The following is a 21,722-nucleotide window of genomic DNA, read 5'->3' on the forward strand; positions in this document are numbered from 1 at the left end:
CTTGACTTTGCCCTACCCTGGGCTTCCCATGGCCCCCAGTCACAGCCTCTCTTGTGGTCCGAGTCCTATATTCCTTCCTAATCAGCCCTGGATTCCGGGTCCTGCAGGCTCCTAGTTTGGCTCAGCAGACACCATGGAAGGGAAAAAGAGCCACCTTCTTCTGGACCGTGGACGAGGCTTGACCGATACAGCTCCTCCTGCCAAAATTCTCCTGGGTCCTCAGATTCCCAGACTTGCCCTTTGGCTCTGAGGTACCCTGGGAAAAACCCCACCAGCAGAGGGGTGGGAAGCAGAGAGGACATGTCCTTTCTTGGGACGGATACTTGTCAAAAGCAAACCTTGGTCCCTTTAAATGACAAGCCAGTGCCCACTTCCCTGGAAGGAGCTTTTCTGCAATTAACTTAAGTCATTGTACCTGCCTGTCTGAATGACCAGCGCCTGGGGGCTCTGGGAGAAGACTAGACATCACATCCCTTGGCGGGGACACCTCAAACATTTGCTCTGTTAATTGGCCTCTGCCTTATTAGGAGGCAGGTCTCCTGCTGGAGTCTCTGTTACCAATTTCCAGGAGGAACCACACGTGTCCTGTTCTCTCTCCCCCACGCTCCAGTCAGCCAAGGCTGCTGATCAAATACTCCGATTCCTGTCTCTCTGAACCGCTAGAAGCGTGCAGCTCCCAGACAAAGGTTTCCTAGGAACGGAGCTGCCTTAGGATCTAATCAGCAGCCTCTGTGCCCTGCCACCATCTCCTGCCATTTGTGTATCTTTCTTGTGTCCTGAGTAATCTCATGTCTTGGTTCTGCTTTGATCTTTTCCCCCTCCAGTTTGCATCTTCTATCATTTGAGTGTTTAAGTATAATTTCAAGCAGTTACTGTTTAAACTATTAGGCTTGAGGAAGAAAACAACTTTACTGGAAAACAGCCATTGTCAGAAAGCCACCTCTAAGGCTGCTGGGTGAGGTGGGTGGGGGTTTCTGGGGTCAGGAGTTGCTCCTCCCACCCTCCTGTGTAACTCCTGGGTGCTAGGTGGGGGATCGGGTTTGGTGGTTTGCGATTCAGGGCAGGCAGGGATGATGATGTCAAGAGCCCCCCTCCCCCCACATACAGCCCAGGGACACAGACTGAACGAACCCCAGTGTGAAGGATGCACACCTCCATCCAACTGGACATCCAAGCACTTTCCTTCTGGGTCAGCATCCTGCCCTCTAGATGGGGTAGGAGTGGGAGCCCCCTGACAAAGCGGAGTTAGACGGGGCCTGGCCAAGGACTAAGCAAGGCATTCAGAGCAATCCTGGGTTAAGGAGGTGTCAACCTGCTAGGCCACCAGTGCCTAGATATGTGCTCAAATATTATTCTGGGTGTTTTATGTGATAGTGTTTTAGATGCAATTAACATCTAAGTGGGTGGACTCAGAATAAAGCAGATTGCCTTCCAGGATACGGGTGGGCCTCATCTGGGCAGTTTCAGGTCTGAATAGAACAAAAAAACCAATCCTCCCTCAACTAAGAATTCTCCAGTAGATGGTCTCCAGACTCAAACAGGAACATTGGTCCCTTCTGGGTCTCCAGCCTGCTGGCCTACCTGCAGACTTAGGACTTCCTAGCCAACATTATCACGTGAGCCAATCCTTATAATAAATCTCCTTACACAGAATACACGCCCCCTTCCCCTACTGGTTCTGCTTTTCTGGAGAACCCTTACTCATACAACAGGGGTAGGAGGCAAGGCTGAGTTGCCAAACCAAAGTATTTGAAAACCTCTTTAGGTAGGAATGTCTGGGGTCTAGAGGTATAGGCTCTATAGACAAAGCTAACTCCTCTCTACCAGATGTCCTACAGAGCCTCGGACCCTCACCTCTAAAATTGAGGGCAAATGCTAACTTTTCCCACCAACCTCTAGACTCTCATTCCTGGGTCTCCACCTCAGTGAGAAAGGCACCCATATCCATCCAGACCAGGAGCCTGGACATCTCCTGACCCCAATCTCCTCCCTTTCCTCCTTCCCAGTCAGTCCCTTGTCCTGTCAAATTTACTCTTCCTGAATAGTTCTCAACTTTGTCCACTCCCCTAGTTCTGGCTTCCATATCTCTCTGCTGAATGCCTGGAACACTTCCTTGTTGGGCTCCCTGACTCCAGGGTTACACCACCACTAGCCACTCCCACGCTGGCGACACTGTGTGATCTTTCTAAAGACCAGCCAGACTGTTGCAAACCCTAGAGCCCTGCCCGCAGGCCAGAGCCTGTGCTCCATAACCTGACTTTCGAGGTCTAGCCCTGGTTTGGCCAAAGGTCCTTCTCAAACTCAGCTCTTGCTGAATTTCCCTGCCTCAAGCTCCATACTGGGCAAAGCAGTTGTTGGCTTGAGCTTCCCATTTTGGATTCATACCTTAACCCTTGGCCCAGAAGGCCCTTCCCCTTACTCTTTGTCTAACCCATTCTACTTATCATTTAATACTCAGCCAGGATGGTACCTCCCCCAGGAGGCCTCCCTGGTTCCTTCTGTAATGGACTCATTACCCTGGTTTACATGCTCCCTCTCCTTACAAGCTCTTTATGAGCTTCCCAAGGGTAGGGACCACATCACACTCTTCTTGAATCCCCAGCCCCTGAAATAAGACTGGCACACAGTAGGTGCTCAGTGGTATTTCTTGAATAAATGAAAGGCTCTGTTAAAACTGGCCAAGTTATGAATAGCCCAGACATAAGAATCCCAGGTTTTTCTAACAAATCCTGAAACATAACCCTGACGCACAAAATGCTGAGGACAGGACCTCCACTTTACTTGCCCTGGGAATGTGAACAAACAGGTAGAGGGAAGTTCAGGACATACCTTGGTGTTGGCTCACGGGTTCCTGACTGAGAGGCCCTGTCCCCGATCACACCAGTCTGAGCCCTTTCTCTAGGGCTCCCCTCTTGGGCTGCCCCACAGGCTCCCAGACCCCCCAGAACCCAACCGGTCACGGGGTGAGGCTAGCTTTCCCCTGGCTCCTCTGAGGTGAGCCACACACAGTTCCCAGCCAAGCCCGACCAAGACGGAGACCAGGTGCTGCTTACTGTGAGGTCTCTCGCCTTTTTTACCTAGAAGGCGTGGCATAGAATGAGCAAAGGCAACAAAAGAATAAAGGTTTCCAGAAAACATCACCATTCTTTTGTTGAGGCAAGAGTGGCCAAAAGCAAGGTGACCATCAGCTGCACGTACAAAAAAGCTGCCTTCATAAAAGAAATGTGAACACAGACACAATCTGCCAGGTTGCTGAACAACAATCATGGAGCGCTTTCACAATCAGATGATTTCCAAGGCTTGCTTTCGTCTGTTAATTACACAAATCATGATACACACGAGAGATGTAACAGAGCAGGAGAAGCAAAGAGCACATGTTAAATAAGACAGGCGTGAATATGAGTGACAGCTCTCCCCTCCTCGTTCCTGGGCAAGTCGCTAAACCTCTCTGATCTTGGTGTCCACCTCTGCCAAGTTGGGATAATAAAAGTCCTTGTTCTGAAAGGCTGCCGTACGACTCAATGGGAACCAATGTATACAGTACCCAGCACTGGGCCTGGCAGGTAGCATGGGCTTTTTTTTTTTTTTAGTGTTTATTTCTGAGAGGCAGAGAGAGACAGAGCACGAGCAGGGGAGGGGCAGAGAGAGGGAGACACAGAATCCGAAGCAGGCTCCAGGCTGTGAGCTGTGAGCACAGAGCCCGAGGTGGGATTCGAACTCACAAACTGTGAGATCATGACCTGAGCTGAAGTCAGACACTTAACTGACTGAGGCACCCAGGCGCCTCTAGCATGGGTGTTTAACATGAGTTCTTACCCTATTCTCTGTTCCCATCTGATCTCTGGTCTCTGAAAAAGGGTGACATGCGTAACATCACAATAAATGCTGCAAATACTGAATTATAATTGTAGCCAACTGAGTCCCTGTGAAGCTATACCCAAAGGAAGCCTGGAGGTGCCCCTGCGTGGGGGTTATTTTTTCCCCAACCTTCTAGACAGACTCGTTCAAGGGTGCGTCTTGCTTCCTGTTAACTGTTTCTCTAAATTAGTGTGTGCTCTCCCGCTGTCATTTCTCATAGGAGAGAAACCCCATTTCCCTGCAGTGGGCCTTGTCCACCTTTTTTAGAGATCCTTCTCTTCATTAGGTCTTCCTGAAACCCACAAAGGTTTTGCCCTGAGATCCACAAGACTTTTTAAAATGGAACATTTGTTTCTTTAAAATTGTGAGGAGTGTTTCTTGAGACAAGCCTGGCGTGTAAATAAGGTCTTTGTGCAGCTAAAATGCGGCAGGGGATGGGGTGGGGACACCAGTAAGAAGGAACAGAGACGGAGGTAGAGACACAGAATGGAGCAATCAGGAAGCATGGCAGGTTGCCTGTCCCCGCCTGTCCCTTGGCGGGGAGTGGGCACTCCCTTTGTGGGGCGGTCACCTCCCACATCCACGTGGTGCCGGTCACTGGGGTTTACAGACTGAATGTGTGTGAATATGATTCACTTCATTAAAAGGACTGGCCGTGACAGTCTTTGATGTCTGTGGGAAAGCGACATTCTATCCTTTTCCTTTTAGGGGAAGATCACTTTTACACACGCATTGTCTGGTAGTCGCATGTGGTGAGTGTGAGGAGAGGAGGAAGGAGCGCAGCCGCTAACAGTGAAGCTGCATTAAGTCTTTCCACCTGCTGCTGCCCTCCCCCACACCTTGTTGGCTGGGTCTCGCGCATACTGCCAACTTCACATCAAGCCCTCTGCCCCCCAGAGAGGCCCTTCCACCTGCGGGAGGGGCCACTGGCTCACAGTGACAGAAGAAGGCAGGTCACAGGTCTCATTTAGCAGCTCGGTAACTGGGCAAGTTATTTGGCCTCTCTTTGCTCCTGAGTGAAACGCCAACTGAGAGAATTATAGGAGTTAATGCCCATAAAGCATCTGGTATGGGCTAGGAGACTGGCAGGCACTCAATGAATGGTGGCCACCATAATCGTGAGCCCACCCTGATTGCCTCTCCCTTGCTCCTGTGCATGGCTACATCATGGTAGCCCCGCCTGTCTTAGGGGTCCAATCTCTACTTCTACCTACCAACAGGCAGACCTTTTGCCTTCTTGGCCTTTTTCTGTCAACGTGGCTCAGCTCTTATCCAGTCCTTGCTTGTCAAGCAACCACATATTTCGATCAGGACCTCAGAATCAACAGTCCAGGCCACATCACTGGCACAGTGACATGTGCCATTAGTAAGAGCATCGCTGCTCGAGGAGGATGCCCTATAACATGTTGGAGTTTTCTTCTATTCCAGTTACAAACCCAAGCAAGCTTCCTGGAAGCAGGGGGCACATTCACCCACCATGATGAAGGCATGGGAGGCCCAATCTTAGGGTAGGTCACCTCACTCAAGGCTGATCCTACCCACAGTCTCTGGACAAAATAGCAAAGGCAGAGGAGCAAAGGCTCCCAGGTGTGGCTGGCAACAACCCAGGACACTTGTTTGGGGCCAGCACTGGGTTTGTTCCAGGCAAGAAGGATGGAGTTAATGGAAAATTTCCTAGTTGAGCTGATGTATGCTTTTTAACACACTAAGGCAAGAATTATGCAGGATCTGTTGAAGTCCCCACAAGGGAGTCAAAGAAATTAGCTGCATTTAACTTCTTTTCTCTTTGCCATTTTGGGTAACCATGTTTGAAACAACCATTTAGACAACTTTTCATGTGAGGAGTCCCTAGCTCACCTCTAGGCTGTGAGTACCATGACTTTCCTCTTTCCCAAATTTTATTTGTCCCTAGATTATTGGGGATTCATCTTTCAGTATGTTTTTTTCCAGCCAAGAATACATGGTGGTATGTTATCTGAGCCTCTGCCCATCAGAGAATCCTTTCTGTTCTTTCCACACAGAGATCATTATTTGAAGAGTGTAGAATTATCACCCCATAACTCTACAGATGTTCTCCATTGCCTTCTTGCTTCTTAATGTTGCAGAAAAGCCTAAGACCAGTTGGTTTTCTTTTTTCATTTATAGAAGACCAGCTTTTTCTCTCTGCCTGATCACTTCAAATATCTTTGAAAAATTTTTTGAAATCCTGAAATTTTAGCAGTTTCATTTGGGCTTATTTTAGGAATCTTTCGGCTCAGGGCAATTTAAAAAACAATCTTTCCTCACTTACTGTGTCCCTTTGATTTGCTCTGGGGTCTTTAAGATGACCGATGACCAAGAGCTAAACTTTTATCCCTGTCCTACCTATCTAGGTAGGACATCTTTTCTCACATTATTATTATTATTCTTTACTTTTTTCTTTCCTTTTTCTATGCATTCTGAGAGAGGTTTTCAAGTTTGTGCTCTCCCTGTGGGGAACAACTGTTTGATTTCTGCATTGTTAATCCTCCCCTTCACTGCATGAAACATAGGGGCGCTTCAGCTCCAGCATTCTAGATGCCATATAGTCTTTCCTTACCTCCTCCAGCTTCCATTTCATTTTTGGCTGCGGCTCAGCCAATTTATAATCCCATTTTTCATCCCATTTCAGGGTTCATGTTTTCTTGAATTGAGAGAACACAGTTGCTGTCTCCTGGGCTTTTGTTTTGTTTTTTGTAATAATTTCCCTTTCCTTGCATCCTGAGAGAGCTATTCCTCTCCTGTGTTCTCTTTCGTTCTTGTTCAGGCAGGTCTGTCCAGCTTCACCTCCCTTCCCTCTTGCCTCAGCTTTGGAAAGACTGCCCAGGTTGTTCACGGTCATTGCTGCAAAGTGTCGGCACTGGGGGGCTGGGGGCTGGTCACCACTTCCCTGTAACCAGCACTTGTGGCTAAACAGTTGAGAGAGAGACTCCCTTGAAAGTCTGGAGTTTTGAGTGGAAAGGACAACTAACAAACTCTGCATGTAACTGGGACGATGTGTTGCTGATCCTTCTGGCTACTGTGCCCGCTGCTGCCCCATGTCCTGGCATGTCCCCTTTCAATTCTTTTCCTCACTCTGGTGTATTCCTCCTTCTACAGCTTTGCACAGACCTCTTCCTCAGTCCCGTTTTCCTGATCACCACCCCCATCAGGAAAGATTCAGCTACCAGACACACCGTACCTTCCCCCATGTGCCTCTCATTTAGGCTTCCTGAAATCCCTGGATAGGCTCGGAAGGGGACAGGCTCAGCTACAAGGGTGCACACAGAACTGGGTATAAGTGAAGTGCTTTGTAAAACCCCATGAAAAAGACCTCGGTTTGTTATATTTCAATGGAAACATGAATCACTGGGTGAGCCACATAGCATGGTCAGCAGAATGAGTGGGTAGGCTTGGGCTCACAGAGGCACTTGCTGGACCACTGGGGACCAGGTCTGCTGGTCACACCTCTGCAATCAAAATGGGTGGGAATGGGGTGCCTGGGTGTCTCGTTGGTTGAGCGTCTGACTTCAGCTCATATCATGACCTCATGGTTTGTGGGTTTGAGCCCCACATCAGGCTCTGTGCTGACAGCTCAGAGCCTGGAGCCTGCTTCGGATTCTGTGTCTCCCTGTCTCTTGGCCTCTCCACCACTCATGCTCTGTCCTCTCTTTCTCAAAAATAAATAAGCACTAAATAAATTTTTTTAAAATGGGTGGGAATGGACTAAAAGACAAGCAGTAGAGGAGGAAACAGAAGTTCCCTAAGGAAGACAAGTAGACAGATGTGCCTCCCAGGTCACTGGATGCACCCCTCCTTCAGCTACAAAGAGAAAGGCACCATTCTGACCCCCTGCTTCTAATAAGTGGGCAGAGTTCATCGTGTCTGGTGATTTTAATTTCCCGCAAGCAAAGCAATTTTACTAGTTTCATTTAGAAAGGCTTTTCCAAAGTAGTTTCATTGTGATTACCTTCATTAATGAGCGATCAAAATGCTTCAAAGCAGAAGAGAACACGAGAAGAAGAGAGGCACAGGACAGGACTTACCAGGACAAAGGTGCCCAAACCTGTCATTGCGAAGCTCTGTCTTCCTTCACTAGCTACCCTCATTAGTGTTCTAGACATGGCTCTCCCGTGACATCTGGCAAAGGGCTGGGCACCAGTCCACCCGCGATGGGAACCATGGGTGGCTCCCCAGCCCCAGGATGTGGCAGAGGGCTGAGCCTCATCTGTAGCTCCATCCCTTGGCTCTCCTGGCTGAGGACTCAACTCCACAGGAGTGTTGGGTCATTGGTGTGGGCATGCATTCAGTGACATGATTCCCATTCTCTCACTTGGGGACCTCTAAGTGGTTGCATTCATGCACATACTCTGTGCTGATGGAGATCAGCAGTCACCTACCTCTTCCTGGGTCACTGTGTGCACCTGCCCCCCAACCCCTTGATTTATTTCAGTTAATGTGATACAATGGTAAATGCTCTTCCCTCTCTGTGGAGAAAAAAAATGGTCCGATTTGGGCCAATGCCTCCCTCTTCAGAAGAGCAGGCAGAGAGGCTGGACGTGCATGACAGCAGCAGGGGCTAGGGGGGAGGCAGGGAGGGTTGAGAACTGAGAGGGACTGACCCCAGGCCTCTGCTCAACTCCTACACCATCCTCCCCAGCAATGGCTCCCTCAGCAACTTCCATCATCAGGCAAGAGAAGAACCTGAAAGGGATTCCACATGCACAGAAGAGCGCATAAGCCCTTCCCTTCAGCCTGTTAGTAAGCAGAAAACACTTGCAGCCGGGGGGCCCAGAGTCAACATATTTGAGTTGTGGCTGGTGTGACAGCTGCTGAGTTTGTCACACAGATAATTAGATAAACTGCTTGAGCACAGAGATTCAATATGCAGTGTCATTTAGCGGCTGCTACACAGGGTCTTGATCTTAATTGAAGGCGCAATAGGCGAGACCCTTAAAGAAGTCCCAAATCAACTTCTTCTTGCTCCAGTAATTAAACATTTGACTCCTGATCATCATCCAGAGCCTCCCCAGTGTTGGCCATGGGCTCCATTACGTGGTTCTAAGCAGCTAGAGAGCCAAAGGCACCTCTTCTCTCTATGCAAGGCCTTCCCCAAGCAGCCTGCTGGAGAGAAGCTTGGGGGAACAGGAGGTTCCATGTCACCCCCTCCTCTGCCTCCTTCTGTGCCCTTCTTTCCTTGTGTTCCTTCAATACTCTTGATGCTCCACCCCCCACCAGAGAGAATCCAACCTGTCTTTGGGCATGTAAATAAATCCAGCTTTTCCTTTGCTGGGACCCTCTGATGCATATGGCACAGGCCTCTAATGGGGCTTCCCATTCTCTCACTTGGGGACCTCTAAGGGATTGCATATATCCTATTTAACACATAATCATCAATTTGTGTGTTCATCCAAAAAAAATGAATGGAACATCTCCAAGTGCTAGGGCTAAAAGTATAAATCATATTTCCTCACTCAAAGGATACTCAGTAGAGTGGGAAGATGGGCAGGCTGACAAGAAGTTACAAGAGAGGGAGGCCTCTACTCTTGGAAGAAGTTCTGATGGCACCTTGGTCAGCTTGGGGCTCACAGGAAATCCCCAGGCCCCGTGGGTTTAACTCAGGTAAAGAAGGAACTTGGAGATGTTTGGCAGCCCCTGGGCAGGTTGTCTCTTCCAGCCACAGCACAAACCACACAGCTTTCCAGGGTGGTGGTGAACAGGATGGTGCCCTCCAGGCCACCCACTAGTGGATATGGCAAAATAATGAGAAAGGAAACAAAAGAACAGCGGTTAAGAGCTTAGGCTTCCAATGGCCAACGAGGCTCCTTTGACTTCCACTTAGATCTCTCTCGCCTTCCTCACTCTGCTCCAGTTACCCTGGCCTCCTTGTTGATCCCCAAATATGCTGGGTGAGCTCTCGCCTCAGGGTCTTTGCACTGGCCACCTCTTCCCCCAGATTTTCAAACAGCTCACTCCCTAACCTCCCAATTTCCTTCAGGGATCTGCTCAGATGTCTCTTCTCATATTAGAAGCTCTCACCAACCCCTGTGCATGCTTTATTCTCCTCCAGAGCACTTGTTATGGCTTGAAACTCTTCATCTCTTAGGACAAGAGACCACTTGTGCCATCAGGGCAGGAATCATGTGCATTTTGTGCACTACTGTATCCCCAGGGCCTGGAATACACCTTACTCACAAGGGGTGTATGTTTGCTAAATGAATGGATGGAAAGGTGAAGGTAGGGGAGGGCCATGGTCAAAGTCACCTCTTGGAAAGCTTGCTTTTAAAGCCATATAGAAGGTGGGCAAGAAGGAGGAGGTGGCTAGGAGCTGGGAGAACAGCTAGGGGATCCCAGAGGTTGTGTGGGTGGGGATAGGTATGTGTGGCAGCAGAAGAGGTAGAGACTAAGGGGCAGAGCTAAGAAATTATAGAGAAGTTGGGGCACCTGCGTGGCTCAGTTGGTTAAACACCTGACTCCTGATCTCAGCTTGGGTCACGATCTCGCAGTTTGTGGGATTAAGCCCTGCGTCAGGCTCTGTGATGATAGTGTGGAGCCTGGTTGGGATTCTTTCTCTGCCTCTCTCTCTGCCCCTCCCCTACTCCCTCTCTCTCAAAATAAATAAACAACGTAAAAAGAGAAATTATAAAGAAGTAAGCTTGGCGGGGTTTTATGGTGTGGGGATTCAGCTGCAAGGAGGCAGCAGTCTCTTGGGGTCCATTCCCCTGGAAAGTGAAGAGGTTGTTGCTATCACTGAGAGAGATGCTCTGTGAGGAATGGGAATGTCAGGGACGGAGGGAGCAGAGAGGGGTGGGGAGTTCATTCAGGACGCACTGAACTGGAGGTGAAATGTGGAGGAGAGATCAGGGGTGAAGATACAGTTGGGTTTTAATGGCATGGGAGGCATGGCAAGAACAGTGGGGTGAAAAGGAAAGAGGAGAGCACTGAGGGGGGCGCAGAGAGAACCCACATGTGGAAAGCTAGTGTGGGGGGCAGGAGCCTGCTGGGAATGGCAGGAGCAAGAGTTGGGGCCACCTGAACACTGATGCCACTGCGGGATGGATGCAGTAAGAGCAGGCCTGGAAAGTGCCATCTGGACATGGTGTCTAGGACATGCTGATCTTAATGGGGATGGGAGTCGGTGTGGACCCTGCCAGGCAGAGTGTGGGGGAGCTGGGGCAGTGGAGGCACCCACCCAGTGCGGGGAGCATCTTGGGTGAGTGGGAGAGAAGGGAGGAGGGGGAACATGAACTGGTGCCTAGAGGGAGGCTGGGATAGGAGGAGACACCCAGAGCTGGCCGAGGTGACCGAGGAAGGGTTGGACATATGAGGGAGGGGTGTCAGGAAAGGGCAGGAAACAGTGCGAGGGCCTCAGAGGCTGCGGCTTGTTTCCATAAGTGAAATCCACGCGGTGCGAGACTTTCTCAGCTCAGTAACTTATTAGCAATTTTTAATTACTGGAATGTAATTAATTCATCGAAAGCACAGCAGTTCTGTGAAGCACACAGTACATGCTGCACTGATAACATTCTTGCACATTTGTGGGGTGCACACACCAAGTCGTTTTCTTGCATAAAACCTAGAGGAAATCTCCCGAGAACATACTCGTTTGTGTGAAGTTGTGTTTCTTGATGGTGGAAGCAGATAGGAGAAACGGATGACTGAGCTCCAACGGCCGCTGCCCTGGGGAAGGGCTGCAGTGAACCTGCAGCTCAGTCACCCCCAGGTGCTTGCACTGGTGAGAGCAGAATCTACGGGGGAGGCTCCGAAACAGGGGACAGTCCATGAAGATCCCTACTTGTCCTTGATGTCTTGTGGGGGGGGGTGGGGTCTCTGGCTAGAGCGGCCCCCATATACTGGCCCCGAGAATGCTGGGGACTGGAGGTGGACCCCTCTTTTGGCTGTCAATTCCACAAGGTCAGACCTGGAGTCCTGATCATACGGGTGTCCTCAGGTCCAGCACAGCCTGGCACCCAGGAGACACTCGATAACGCCTGTGAAGCTGGGTGGCTTGGCAGGGAATGGCCACACTCTCCTGTGTGGAGCTCAAAGCGAAGGCCAGGAAGGGCACTGGGCGCACGGAGATTGCTCTGCAGGATTGGAGGAGCAGCGGCGGCCTCTGGGCACAATGTGGGTGGGGCCAGGAGTGGAAGTGCAACTTGAAGAAATTGGAAACAGGAAAGAGGCTTTGAAGAGAAAGTGGAGGCCAGTGCCAAAAAGCCAGGAAGGGCCTTCAGGTTGGGGTTAGAGGCTTTGCTGGTTTGTCCTGGGGCTCCTTCCAGCAGCCTCTGGGTGATCCTGAGTTCCTAACCCTTCCTCTCAGGGGAGAGAGTGGTCTGGTGCTGTGATGTCAGAGGCCCCACGAGTTTGGCATGACTGAACCAGCTTTCCCGGGGCAGCTCCCACCTGGGCTTCTTGATAACCTGGGCAGTAGGCCCCAGTCCAGTAGTGCCCAGGCCTTCCCCATGGACCAAGGCTCCTGAGCCCTCCACCTCTGCACCAGGAGGTCTCTCGGGGAAAAGGATAAAGCAAGTGCGTGTGCTGTGAATGTGCCTTGCTGGGACAAACGGTGCGGAAGCTGTGGGCGCTTCTGAAGGGCGGGCTGCAGAGGTGAGGCAGAGCCCACGTAACCCCGGCCCTCTCTGGGCCTCAGCATCCCTGTCTGGGGAATGGGCAAGTTGGACTGGCTCATCAGACACGCAGTCCGCTTGGGCGCAAACTGCCTGGCCTGGTGCGAGGGCCTTTCTCAGTGCACCTTCCTCCCGTGACTGCCTTTATCCGGCATGGACGTGTGCTCCCCAGGATCTGCATTTCAGTCCCTTCCTCTTCTCTCGGTCTACAGGTACCTTCCTGACTGTACCCCTAGGATGCCCTCGCGCCCTCAATCACCCTTGGAGACGCACCTCAATGTCTCTTCCCTAGACGTGCCCCTTCTCACCCTCAGCTGGCAGTTCCCAAAAGCCTTTCCAGAAACTTCCTCTAGACCCAGAATTAGGGACTATTGGATCTTCTTTTGCATCTCTAACTCTCTAGGTGAACTTAAAGGATTCATTACATTTCTTTCTAGAACAGCAAGGCAGCTGGAGAAGCTGAATTTAGTGTGGATGTTTGGAGATCAAATTCTAGCCACTCATTAAATAAATATGGAGAACCAATGATCTTCTCTCTCCTCATTCACAGAAGCACCCACCTCCTGGAGCTCTCAGCTCATACACAGCGCTGCACGAGGGCGGCACCAGCCCCTCAGTTGTATCCCTAAGTTTGCAACAGCATCCCCATCATCCTGATGCTGCTTAGAGAAGAGAGCGCACTATGGGTCAGGCACTGCTGCTTTCTTGCTCACGGCACCGTCTGAGGTAGGTGCTACGGGCATTCACGTTTGACAGATGCGGTAAGTGAGGCACAGAGAGCTCACCTGCCTCGTCCAGCGAGGTGTGGTATGGCCCCATGACTGATCTCAGGCCAGTACCTTTGAGCCTGTGCCACACTGCCCCCCAGCCTGGGCCTCCCTGGGATGCTGTCACCATGCTTTTGCTCAGGCCTTAGCACGTCCCTGGCTGCAGGGGCCTGCTCCAACAGAGTGAGACCAAAGGCTGGGCCCCCACATGGGAATGTGAGTAGCTCTCCCTGGCAGGGCAGAAAAGACTTGCAAAAAGTATGAAAACGGCCTCAAGGTAGTGAGACCTAATTTAAGTTCCTAAGGCAACAACATTCAAAGTAACAGCAATAATGCAACAACAAGAAGAAAAGAAGAAGGAAGTCCTTTGGCAGCACGACCTATCTGTTGTGCCTGGCAACAAAAGGGTGGGTTTTTATGGCCCTGTTGTGTAGTAACACTTAAAGATTTGTTAGTGACCCTGTTTAAATTTACACATGTTTAGATGTTTGGTTAAAATTTTTGGTTACATTTTTAAATTTAAAAATTAAAAATTTTTAAATGTATGTTTAAATTTTGGGTTAAAAATGGAAATCATTTCCTCCGATTTCACGAGCCTGGGAACTCTCCTCTGAAGCACCAAAATGCACCTAAAACACCATACGGGATGAGGAATCTCAAGATCCATTTAGAACTGTAGCCCTAACAGGCTTCTTTCTTCCATAATTTCATGGTTTGTTTGGAAAACTGCCCAACTATGACACTGTATCATCTGGGATAATACAACCCTGGTGTAGTGAGTGACGGCTGAAAGGCAAGCTTGTCTTCTGGAAGAATACGAGAGATACAGCGTGCATTCAAATCCGAGACAGAAAAACAATTTTAAAAGTGCCAACGGGTACACAATACCATGTCACAAGGTAACTTTTAAAACACAAAGTCTAAAGAAGTTAAAGTTACAGAGAATTCCACCCACTATCTTGGTGTTCTCTGGTGGTATTTGGGGCTGACGACAAATGTGACTCTGATTTTGCCACCAGAAGAGAGAGAGAGGACATCCTATATCCCACTGTCCCCCTGATTTTTGGCGACAGAGACCCTGCCTGGGATGTCCAGAAAGCTGGTATCAAAAGCTACAAATATGAGCTGAAGCAATGCTTTTGAGTTCAGTTTTGCTTTTCTCAAATGCTAATGATCTCTAAAATGATGTTATATTTCATTTCACATTCACAAGGAATTCTATTGCCATAGCAACTGGAATGTGATACCACAAGTTTTCTTGAAAATGGGGCTTAGAATATCGCCTCTCCTCCCCTGCGGGGCACAAGGGCCATGGTACCCACGCAGTGCTCAGGAGAACCAACCCCCCCCCCCCCCACCCTCCTCCCCACCAAGGGCACAAGGGCCTGGCCACGGAGGGTGCGCTCTAAACTGAGGCCCCTTGGAATCCACCACCACGTTCCCCTTTCTCTCCACACTCCGGCCCCATAAGGAGCGTCCTAAGAGAGACTCTGGGGCGCAAATCAAACTGGGAAATGAAGTCAGAACTTCTTTTTGTAAAGACTGGTAGAAAAAGAGAATGGAACATGGATGAATTTAGAATTTTTGTTTGCATGAAAAAAGAAGGTGTTTTTCAGTTTCCTCTATCAATAACTCCCCGGAAATTAGGGACAAAAGACAAATTGTCATCGGTGGGGCTGAAGATGCCATTAAATATTCTGCTCTCTTGAGGTGGGGTTGTACTATAGTGTCCTTTACCCCCTCTCCTTTCTTCTAAGACCCTACCCCCCAGCCCTCTGTCACTCTGTTTCTTCCTGCTCCCCGTTGGAACCATGGCTCTGGTGAAGGTGGAGAGGTGCTCACCCAAAGCCCCCTCCCTAGGGCTGGCCTGCCTCCCATCCCTGCCAAGGCCCTGGGGTCAGTGAATAGGTCCTCACTGTTTGCTGGGCACTCCCTGTGGGAATGCTGGAGGAGAGAGTCGGGCCGGCCTTCCCATTGCCTAGGACTTGAGCTGACCTGAGCAGGAAGCAGAGAAGGCTCCTCCATGGGATCCAGACCCACCGGGGTAGGTCTGCAAAAAGGGGAGTCCTGGTTCCAGTTAGGCATCTCCAGGATCTCACAGGACCTGACCCTCAGCACCTTACTCCCCAATCCCACCCACCAACAAGCCATGGAGGCCCCATACCTGCTAGGCAGGGCCCTTGTTCCTGCCTCTGTGGTCCCTGCATGATCTCCTCTCCTCCCTGCTCTACATCTGAGGCCACGTTAGATTAAAGATGAGTACAGGTGTCATTAATACACAACACTTGCGACGTGCTTGCCACATGCTAGGTGGTTTCTGTGCGGCATCTCATTTACTTTTCTCCACAGAGCAAGTTGTACTGCCAATAAGCCCCGTTTTATAGCAAAGGGAAAGGCCCAGAGAAGCGGAGTGATGTGCCCAAGATCACACAGCTGGAAAGTGGCAGAGCCGGGCTGCCCCAAGTCTCTCTGGGAGCTTGTGGGTACTGCTGTTCAGTAGGTGGGCATTCACAAAATCTGTATAAAACCTCAATGAATCAGAAGGATTCGGTGGATAAATTCAATCAGCATGAAGCAGAACTGAGCCCTAATCTGCTTGCACCAGCAGCCCCCATCCTCTCCAGCTCTCCCCCATCATCCCTCACTGAGGCAGGTTTCACGGTGGTGGTTTTTCCCTGGCCTGACATGAGAAATGCTGTTTGAATAACCGATGGTGAGGGAGGCTGGGCACACTCTGATGCAGAAATAAAAACCTTTAGAAAGATGCAATTTGGGGGATATTGGAAACTGGAGAACGGAACATCAGTCTATAAAATTCAACATGGCCAATAAAGCTGGAGCAAGTGGTCAAGTGTTTTAGTGCTCACAGGGCTGGGGAATCAGCAGGCATGAGGCTGGGCAGAGCTTTCAGACCAGGGACATTTTTCCTGGACTCATTTTGGCCTCATTTCCATAATGTGCCTCATGATTTCTGAAGCACCTCAGCATTAGTGTCATAAGCACAGCCATGAAAGTGTCCAAGACTATTCCCATCACAGGAGAAACTCAACCTAGCAGAGCACTGTCGGTTCTAGGACACGTCCCTCCTGTGCTCCCGCTGCCACAGCCCACGCGTGGAAGTGGGAAAGTGGCCCTTCACGGGGCAGCAGGCAGCACTGGTAGTGGCTGCTTCAGGTCAACAGACCTGTGCTTTGCTGCTGAGAATGCCCTGATGTCCTGGTCACACCACTGTGGCCTGGGGGCCTGTAGGGAGGGGCCAGAGCTCTGTCCCTCCCCTCTGGATGTCTGGGAGACTCAGCAGCCCATTTTCTGTCTCCACTGTAGGCCCGTGCTGGGTTTTCTCCTGAGCATTCTCTTCCCCTCCCTGCCCTATCCCAAAGGTCTGCCTAGATTCTGTTCTCCAAGGAGCCCCCTCTAAAGGCTGGGGATCTCTGGAGGTGGACACACATAAAACATGCATCGCCGAAATGCTGCTGCTGCTATCCTTTGGCTAAAGCTCCAGCCTTCCTCTTTCTCTCCTGCCTTTACACATTCAACCTGCAGACTCAGCACCCAAGCCATTTGTCAAAAGGGCATTAGAAGATCCATCCTCAAATCCAAAAGCAAAGGGGCAAGGAGGCATCCTCCTACCTTTAAGGAAGCAGTCCTTGCTGCGGACGATGACGATCTTCCTCCCCAGCAAGCAAGCAGCACGGTGGAGCTCACAATGGTTCTCATAAAACCTCCCATCGGAGCCACACACAGGCATGTAGCTGGGCCTGCATGCCTCCAGGCACCGGCATTCGGGCTCCCCCGTCTCTCTGCTGAGCATGCACCTGCTCCCACGGCTGCAGAACTTCTTCCCACAGGATGCTGGCAGCCCGTCGTGGCCAGAAAGTCCTGCCAAACACAAGACACAGAGGGTCAGCTGCAAGCATTCAGTGGTGGAGGTCATGGGCTTCCTTTGTGGTTGCATTTGCCAGTGAAGCCAAGGCCTGGGGGCTCAGGGTGTCCAAAAAAGTCTGTGCCCTACTGACAGCAGGTGGCCATGGATGCCAAGAGCAGTACCCTGCTGTACAGCATTCAGGTTTTATGGCTGGCTCACACCTAGCATCTCAGGCACCACCCCTGCCCACCCTGGGAGGGAAGAGTCAACAGGGGACCACATGGCAGTAGTGAAGTGCCAGTGGACCCTGCCAACTGAGAGTAGGATGGTTTGCCAAAAGGCAGAGGCTCGAGTCACAGCTCCCATAACCACAGGGCAGGGACAGACCTGATGTGAGGAGGAGTTTTGTACAGGGGTTGGGTGGGGAGGGGAAGGATGCCAAGGTGTGATTCTGGGAGACATAGAATACCAAGCCATGGAAGTTTGGTCAGGTATGTTAGGCACTGGGGAGCTATTGAAGAGGCCAGGGAGTCAGCGTGGAGTAAGAAAGGAGAAAGTGTTCGGGATGGGGGGCAGCCAAAGCAGAGAGGCTGGAGGTTGACCTTTCTCTCTAAGGAGAATGTGGTTCTCTAGGATACACATCACCAGCGGTGGGACCAGTAGCCTTTCTCTACTGCCCATCCTTTTCTAGCACCAAGCACAAAGCTGCAGCTGGGACAGGAAGGCTGAGACCCTGGGCATGGCTGCTGCCATGCTGCTAGGCATCTGCTGCACCCAACATATGAGCACAGTGACGTGAGGCAGTGGTGCCGGAGCCCACATGCCCAAGTAGGCAGGGCAGCTGGTAGAGCATCTTATTGCTGGAAGGGTCCGCTTAGGCTAACGGCCAGGCAAGTGCCCCAAAACATCATTCCACTCCGCTAGAGGAGCCCAGAAAATGAGATGATTGCCATGTAGCATTAACGGCAGCAAGCAGAAATTGAGAATAAGAAAGGGATATCAAAATACAAATAAAACACAAATTCCGATTTTGTGGCCACAGAAGCCTTTGCTTTTAAGTTTTAGGGAAATCTTCAGAATACTCTGTGAGACAGAATGGCCCCAGAGGTCAACACTGAACCTTTGGTCCCAACTCTGATACCAGGAGATTAAAATGTCTGAGGGAAAAACAACCTTCTTTTTCTTGTTTTTGGTTAAGCCTGCTTTTCATCATTCTAGATTTGAAAGGAAAAAAAAAATCAGTTATCAATAGATTAGCTGCTTGATTCAATAATTCATTTAAATTCTTCCAGCCTTGGCAAGCTAAGAATTATTGACTTTTTCTTGAATCATAATAAACTAGAAGGTCAAAATATCTCTGAGCAGTGTAAAAGTGTGGATTCTAAGCAGGCACGTGAATCTCCTTTATCCACTTGGCTGATGTTTGCATGTCACGGTGGAGGCTCGGCGGCATTCATCAGCTCCCGCGTACATCTTTCTGTCAAGGTTGACAGGCAGAGGGGAGCTGAGGGTGCGTGGCAGTAGGAGGCCAGGGGCTGGAAGCCCTCCACCAACCGTGTTGATGGCTGCTTTGCCACAGAGTGCGTTTGATTAACACTACTCTCCTGGGTGGCTGCAAAATGGGTTACCCTGGAAAATGCTGGCGGCTATTAGAAGAAACTAATACGGCTCTAAAAATACCAGCCTTTGTTTCTTTCCCAAGACAGCCAGGGCACAAATCCGTGCTGTTGTATCACTGTTTTAATAAACTTCCCCATGTGACGGGAAGGGCACTCACTAATCGCCCCAGTTTGAAGAAGCACAGCCAATGTTTCTGAGTGTCTGACCTCTCAGTTCCTGCTTTAGGGCATTTGCCCTGGCTCTACTGCCCACCCAGGCTGCACTCACTTTCCAGCTAACTCAGCTCCAACTACTCACCCCTGGGGTCCGGGGCCTCTCTGAGGTGCTTCCTGACAGTACAAGTCTGAGCACTCCTTCTCTGGATTCCCTCTTGAAAATGCCTGTGCCACTCTGTGGATGAGGGAGGCCCTACAGGTATGGGACCTTTGTCCTCATGCAGCCCCAGACACTTGGGCTTTAAGAAACACAGTAGTTTTATTTTTATACTTTTTTAATGTGTATTTATTTTTGAAAGAGAGTGTGAGCAGTGTAGGGGCAGAGAGAGAGAGAGAGAGAGAGAGAGAGAGAGAGAGAGAGAGGATGTGGAACAGCCTCTACACTGACAGCAGAGAGCCCAGCCTGATGTGGGGCTTGAATTCATGAACTGTGAGATCACGACCTGAGCCAAAGTCTGGCGCTCAACCTGCTGAGCCACCCAGCAGCCCCAGAAAGAGTAGTTTTCAAAGGTGACCTCCTTAATTCTGACTTGTGCCATGGCTCAAACCTCAGGTTAGAGGTTGAGATAGGGAGGGTAGTGGGGGCCCCATGTCCCCGAGGGGGGACCTTTTAAGGGATGCATCTCCTCTTGCCTCCTCCAGGAGGGCAGGAGGGAAGGCGGAAGGAGGGAGACACAAAGGGGAGACAAAGGTCTAGGGAGGTGGGCCTTGTGGGGTAAAGGAGACTAGAAACTGGAGTGACTGAGCAAGAAGGGACTCAGAGACCACCTAATTCAGCCTAGACAGTTAAAGCCAGCCCACAGTGGATGGCAGGGTAGAGGATGAGCAGAACCCCCTCTACCTGATCCTTTCTTCTCTGAAACACCGGCAGGCCCAGATCGCAGTGAGTGCCTCTGAATACCAGCAATGGACATTGTGCCCTCCAGTGCCCATGTAGGGGGTATGACTGAGGCCTCCCCCATAGGCTGTGCTCTGGAGAGTTAGTGTTAAGAAAACACGTGCCAACTTGTGCTTACAGAGGTCATCAAGAACACTCAGATTCTCTCTGACACGGAAATTGGTGGTCGGCAAATATTTGGCTCCTAATTGCAATTAGGCAGAAAGAGCTGTACAGCCATGTACCTGCCTTTCCCAATCTGTAGCCAGCAGGCCCCTCAAAGAGCTGGGAACGCCCTGCACAGAGGTAGGTCTGGAATCCCATCCTTGGCCAAAGAGACACAGACCAAGCAGTGGGTTGTGCACTAAACAAGCCCCTTGTTACCACTTCCTCCTTGTTATTAAAACAGAATGAATTCCCCAGTCCTAGTGGGACTATGATAAAACAGTAATGGGAAAGGTAACCAAGTGAGACCGTCAGCAACTGCCTACAGTATTTATGAAGACGACCATGATGCATGAAAAAGATATAATGTGCTTAATTTATAGTCATAAAGAAAGTCGTTTACCCAGGTTAGAAACTGATCATCTTACCAAATAAGCTGCTTTTAGACACTAATTAAATTTACTGAACACAGTTAGAAATGGGAATTGTTACATGAAAGTTATGGCAGCAGAGAAACAAGCCCATTTGTACCAGTTGGTGCTAGAGACCCCCCTCTGTGACTCGGACCAGGAGTCTTGATTTGAACTCACAGACTTGGGACTGCCATCACCCCCAGCAAAGGTTAAGTTGTGAAGCTTAGGGACAGAGGAAGCCGAGGCCATGGGGCCCCCACCCAGGGATCAGACAGAGGAGGTGGGTCCTTCCTCATTCACCTGTTGCAGGGGGCCCCTCCCTTGTTTTCTCACCACTGACCACCCCACACGGCGCCAAAAATTCAGTGATTTTGTTTCCAAACTCTGACTCAGTCTCTGTAACTGGTTTCCTGGCACAAAGTACATCAGTGAGTGCTTCCCTCTCAGGGATGGTGTCCGGTGGCATGTGAGGGGAAAGAAGCTAGTCTTCTACTTTGGGATGCTAACTGCCTCAGGCAAGACCTCCCAGGGCAGCACTTCTGTCTCGGAACTTGTCCCAGAGAGTGCCCTCTCCATTATGCTGTCTTAGGAGGTTCACTCCTCGCCCAGCAAAGGAATAGGGCTGAAATCCTCACTACCTTATCCCACCCTGCCGTAAAGTCACAGTGAGGTCAGACGTTGGCTCTCCCACCCACGCTGTGGGGCCCAAAGCAGGCCAAGAAGAGTGGAATGTGGCTGCAGAAGGCATGTACAGAGCCATAACCCAGCGGCCCTGCAGTGACAGCCTCACTGCTGCCTGCCATGAGCCCAGCCTCGCACAGCAGTCTCCAGCTTCTGCAGACAACAGGTCCTTGTACAGGAACTAAGTTCCACCTGTCAGTAGACATAGCCCTTTAGAGATGGATTATATGCTTCCTTTTCTTTTCTTTTTAAAAAGTAATTTATTTTGAGAGATAGAAGAGAGCCAGTGGGCATGCTGGGGGAGGGGCGGAGAGACAGGGAGAGAACTTCAAGCAGGCTCCACGCTGTCAGTGCAGACCCAGATGCGGGGCTTGATCCCCCAAACCATGAGATCATAAACTGAGCTGAAATGAAGAGTTGGATGCTTAACTGACCAAGGCACCCAGGTGCCCCCAAATGCTTTATTTCCTGAGCATCTGTACACTCACCAGGGAGCTGCAGCACATGGCCAGGGTCATGGTTGGGTTTTTTAAGGACCTAGAGCTGAGAACTTGCCTTTGGGAGAGTGCCGTGTGTACAGAGGTGTGCAGCTATACATGGTGTGCCATCCAGGAGCTGTAGGTAATGGTCCCAGGTC

The 21,722-nt window shown here is 50.4% G+C and overlaps 1 protein-coding gene across 1 annotated transcript in view; it reads right to left on the minus strand.

The window, feature by feature from the left end:
- FSTL4 (follistatin like 4) overlaps positions 1 to 17,867 on the minus strand; it is a 209,270-nt gene extending 191,403 nt beyond the window's left edge. The window contains exons 1-3 of the mRNA XM_042955606.1: positions 17,816 to 17,867; positions 17,336 to 17,365; positions 16,880 to 17,128 (exon numbers count right to left, since the gene is read on the minus strand). Of these exons, the coding sequence (XP_042811540.1) occupies positions 16,880 to 17,128; positions 17,336 to 17,365; positions 17,816 to 17,867 (331 nt within the window). The remainder of the gene's footprint in view (positions 1 to 16,879; positions 17,129 to 17,335; positions 17,366 to 17,815) is intronic.
- Between the last annotated feature and the right edge of the window lie 3,855 nt (positions 17,868 to 21,722).

This window comes from Panthera leo, chromosome A1 (assembly GCF_018350215.1).
Source record: "Panthera leo isolate Ple1 chromosome A1, P.leo_Ple1_pat1.1, whole genome shotgun sequence".
NCBI classification, from domain to species: Eukaryota; Metazoa; Chordata; class Mammalia; order Carnivora; family Felidae; genus Panthera; species Panthera leo.